Source organism: Melospiza melodia, chromosome 7 (genome assembly GCF_035770615.1).
Source record: "Melospiza melodia melodia isolate bMelMel2 chromosome 7, bMelMel2.pri, whole genome shotgun sequence".
Taxonomy (NCBI): domain Eukaryota; kingdom Metazoa; phylum Chordata; class Aves; order Passeriformes; family Passerellidae; genus Melospiza; species Melospiza melodia.
In genome coordinates, this window is record NC_086200.1 from 17,420,849 (window position 1) to 17,425,213 (window position 4,365).

General features: G+C 50.9%; 1 protein-coding gene across 1 annotated transcript; it reads left to right on the top strand.

The window, feature by feature from the left end:
• Positions 1 to 363: 363 nt before the first annotated feature.
• Positions 364 to 1,101, top strand: LOC134420519 (olfactory receptor 14J1-like; the record flags this gene model as incomplete). Its single annotated transcript, XM_063160676.1, has 1 exon — positions 364 to 1,101. A coding segment is annotated over exon 1 (738 nt), but the record flags the coding sequence as incomplete, so codon positions are not given.
• Between the last annotated feature and the right edge of the window lie 3,264 nt (positions 1,102 to 4,365).

Here is a 4,365-nt window from a genome sequence, read left to right on the forward strand (position 1 = left end):
AATGCTGAGGGTGAACAGCAGAAAAGATACAGGGGACCTTACAAAAAAACCCAACAGAACTCTTAAACACAAAGGAGTGTCTATGTGTTACAGGGGGGGTATATGAGAACGGGCTTTAATTTTCATTGCAGGTATCTCCTCTAACTCTTCACTATCATGTCTCCATGAACAGGTGCACATGTGCAGCCCCAGCAAATGTCCAACAGCAGCTCCATCAGGCACTTCCTCTTGTTGGCATTGGCAGACACGCGGCAGCTGCAGCTCCTGCACTTCTGCCTCTTGCTGGGCATCTCCCTGGCTGCCCTCCTGGGCAACGGCCTCATCATCAGCGCCGTAGCCTGCGGCCACCACCTGCACACACCCATGTTCTTCTTCCTGCTCAACCTGGCCCTCAGCGACCTGGGCTCCATCTGCACCACTGTCCCCAAAGCCATGCACAATTCCCTCTGGGACACCAGGGACATCTCCTACACTGGATGTGCTGCTCAGCTCTTTTTCTTTCTCTTCTTTATTGCAGCAGAGTTTTCCCTCCTGACCATGATGTGCTACGACCGCTACGTGTCCATCTGCAAACCCCTGCACTACGGGACCCTCCTGGGCAGCAGAGCTTGTGCCCACATGGCAGCAGCTACCTGGGCCAGTGGCTTTCTCAATGCTCTCATGCACACAGCCAATACATTTTCCCTTTCCCTGTGCCTTGGCAATGCCCTGGGCCAGTTCTTCTGTGAAATCCCCCAGATCCTCAAGCTCTCCTGCTCACACTCCAACTTCCTCATAGAGATTGGGCTCACTGTTGTCAGTCCCTGTTTAGGTTTTGGTTGTTTTGTATTCATTGTTTTCTCCTATGTGCAGATCTTCAGGGCTGTGCTGAGGATCCCCTCTGAGCAGGGATGTCACAAAGCCTTTTCCACCTGCCTCCCTCACCTGGCTGTGGTCTCTCTGTCTGTCAGTATTGGCATATTTACCTACCTGAAACCCCCTTTCATCTCCTCCCCATCACTGGATCTGGCACTGTCAATTCTGTACTCGGTGGTGCCTCCAGCCCTGAACCCCCTCATCTACAGCCTGAGAAACCAGGAGCTCAAGGCTGCAGTGTGGAGACTGATGACTGGATGCTTTCAGAAACATTAAACTGCTGGCCACATTCTGCAAATGATTTTTAATAAAACTCATCCTTGATACTTCTTGTTGGTTTGGTTGTGGTGTATTTTATCCCTTGAATTTTTTTTTCATATTATCTACAAAGAGATGTCATTGTTTTTGCAATTTCTCATTTTGTTTCTCTCCACCTCCCCTGTGGCCACAGACTGTGTCAACGAGAGGCTGTGCTCTCAGTGACTTTAAGAAACTGAAGGATGTACCAGCAGAGTTTTCTGCAGAGATGCCCTTTTATTTACTTTTCTGCAGCTGCAGCAGCAATGTCTGTGTGCAGAGCTGGGGGCAGATCAGGGCTGGCCCAGCAGCTGTGCCCAGCAGCAGCAGCACTTGGTGTTGCCAGTGCTGCTGCCATGGCCCTGCCCCGCTGCCCTGGTGGCCCTGGTGTTGCTGTAGGGCCTGAGTGCTCTCGGGGCCAGGCAAAGTCCTGGGGGTGGCAGTGCTGGGGCTGCAGCAGGGACAGCCCATGGGCACTGCTGGGGCAGCGCTGACGCCTCAGCCCAGGCCCTGGGGGCTCCAGGCTCCTTGCCCAGGCTCTCTCAAGAATACAGCCAGGCCAATGCTCAGCACAGAAAAGCCCCGTGAGCAGCCCCAGGCTGGCCATGGGCAGGCTGGGGGCAAACAGCGTCACTGGGACTCTGCAAGGGCCCTGGGGGAGATGGGAAGGAGCAGCAGAGCAGGGGCTGATCCATCCCCAGTGTGCTGAACAGCCCAGGGCAGCGTCCCAGAGCGTCCTGATGGAGCTGCCAACAACATCCCCCCTCTGCAGCCCTGGCCTCTCCCCCAGCTCACAAAGGTGCCCCATCCTTGCAGGCACAGACACGGCAGCACTGGCTCAGCAGCCCCTGTTTGCATTGCACAGAGCAGGGGGAGCACCCCCATGCTGTTGCTGTGGGGGCATGAACCTGAGGGAACACAAATGCCATCATCCCCTGAGGCCAGCAAGGGCTGGGGGACACCAGGGAGACCACTCAGCTTGGTCCTGACCTCTGCAGTCAGCCAGAAAGTTTGTTCCCATCAGCTGGGAGTTTCCTGTGCCACTGCAGACACTCTTTCTCAGAGCCAGGGCTGCCTGGCAGCCACTCCAAAACTGCCCTGAGCATTTCGTTGGCTTCACCTTTGCTTTCTTTACACCTCCTGCTAGAAATTTCTTCTAATTTCTCTCTCCAGGGGGCCTAGAACCTGACACAGCCCATGAGATGCTACCCAACCAGTGCCCCCAAGTGCAGTGGAAGAATCCCTGCCCTGGTCCTGCTGGCCACACCATTCCTGATCCAGGCCAGGAGCCATTGGCCTTTTTGCCCACCTGGGCACTCTGCTGGCTCATGTCCAGCCTGCTGTCCATCAGTCCCTGCAGATCCCTTTCTGCCTGGCTGCTCTCCAGCCACGCTGTCCCCAGCCTGTAGTGCTGCAGGGGTTGTTGTGGCCAAAGTGCAGGGCCCAGCACTTGGACTTGTTAAACCTCACCTTGTTGGATTTGGGCCCTGGATCCAGCCTGTCCAGGGCCCTTTGCGAGCTCTTCTACCCTCCAGCAGATCCACACTCACACCCAGCTTGGTGTCATCTGCAAATTTGCTGATGGTGGACTCAGTCCCCACGTGCAGATCATCAGTGCAAATACTGAAATCCATGCTGGCTGGCTCTGATCCCACAGCCATCCTGTGGGTGCCATGCGATGGCACTCAAGGTGATCTGTTCCATAACCTTGCCAAGCACCCAGGTCAGGCTGACAGGCCTGGAGTTCCCTAGATCTTCCTTCCAGCCCTTTCCTGGGAATGGGCTCACACTGGCACCTCCAGTCCTCTGGGACCTCCCTGCTGAGCCAGGACTGATGGTAAATGATGGAGAGCAGCTTGTGGAGCTCATCCACCAGCTCCCTCATCCCACTAGGATGGATCCCATCTAGTGTGAGAGACATTTGTGAGCATCTGAGTGGCTCAGCTGGTCACCAACTGCTTCCTCCTGAATTACAGGAGGCTGTTCTGCTCCCTGTACCCATCTACCAGCTCAGGAGAACACTTGTCCTGAGGACAACCAGTCCTAATATTGAAAGTTGAGAAAAACAAGGTATTAAGTAGCTCAGCATTTTCCTTGTCTTTAGTTTCTATATTCTCCACTGCATCCAATAAAGAGTAGACGTTCTCCTCCCTCTTTGCTATACACTTTAAAAAAAAAAACTATTTTTTTTTTTTACAGAATGGGCCAGGTTAAGTTCTGATTGAGCTTTCACCTCTCTAATTTTCTTTCGCATAATCTAAGGACATCCTTAAACACTTCCTGAGCTGCCAGTCCTTTTTGCCCTGAGTTCCCACAAAATCTCCATGGGCAGCCAGGCCAGTCATTTTCCTCTCTAGCTCATCTTGATAGTGAAGCCCTGGAAAAAGTTAAAGATAGAATCTAAAATGTTAAGCTTTGTGTTTTCCCAGATCAACTGCACCTGCGTAAGCAGTATGATAAATTATATAATTGTTAGATGTGATGATTGTTGAGTAATTAAATATAATTATTATATAACCATAAGTAGAATAATGAGAAACTATGTTGGAAATTCAGAGGGGGGCTAAATTTATGTATACAATAGAACAATATATGTTTAGTAATTAACATGAAAGTTATATAACGATAGAGTATAAAAACATGATCATTTCGGATTTATGGTCGGAGTCAGATTTGGGTTGAATATACCCCTGGCACCCAGAGCTCTTAAATAAAAAGCACCGCATACAATCCCTCCGTGATTATGTGTTTTTGAATGCTAACAATCTTTTGCCACACTGGGTCAGGCTGCTCCTTCCCCCTTAAGATTACTTCTTAAAGCGTGTCCATCCTGCCTGGACCCCTTTGTTTTTAAAAATATCACTTTTAAAACATCAGTACCTGATGTTTCCTTAAAAACATCAGTACCTGATTTGATACTCCCCAAATCAGCATCCTGAACAGGCCAAAGTCTGCCCTTCCTAATTCCTGGGAAGAGGTTTTGTTGCTGCCCCTCCTTCTTTCACAGAACATTGAAAACTTGGTTATTTCATGGTCACTGTGCCCCAGGCAGCCTCCAAGCCCCATATCTGCCACCAGCCCTTCTCTGTTTGTGAACAGCAGCAGACAGAGCTTTCCTTGGCAGTGGGAGCGCTACCAAAAATTTGGTGAAATATAAAGCTCCTTAACCCCAATATAGCATTAAGAAGCTGCATTCTTTATTCAGCTGGATGC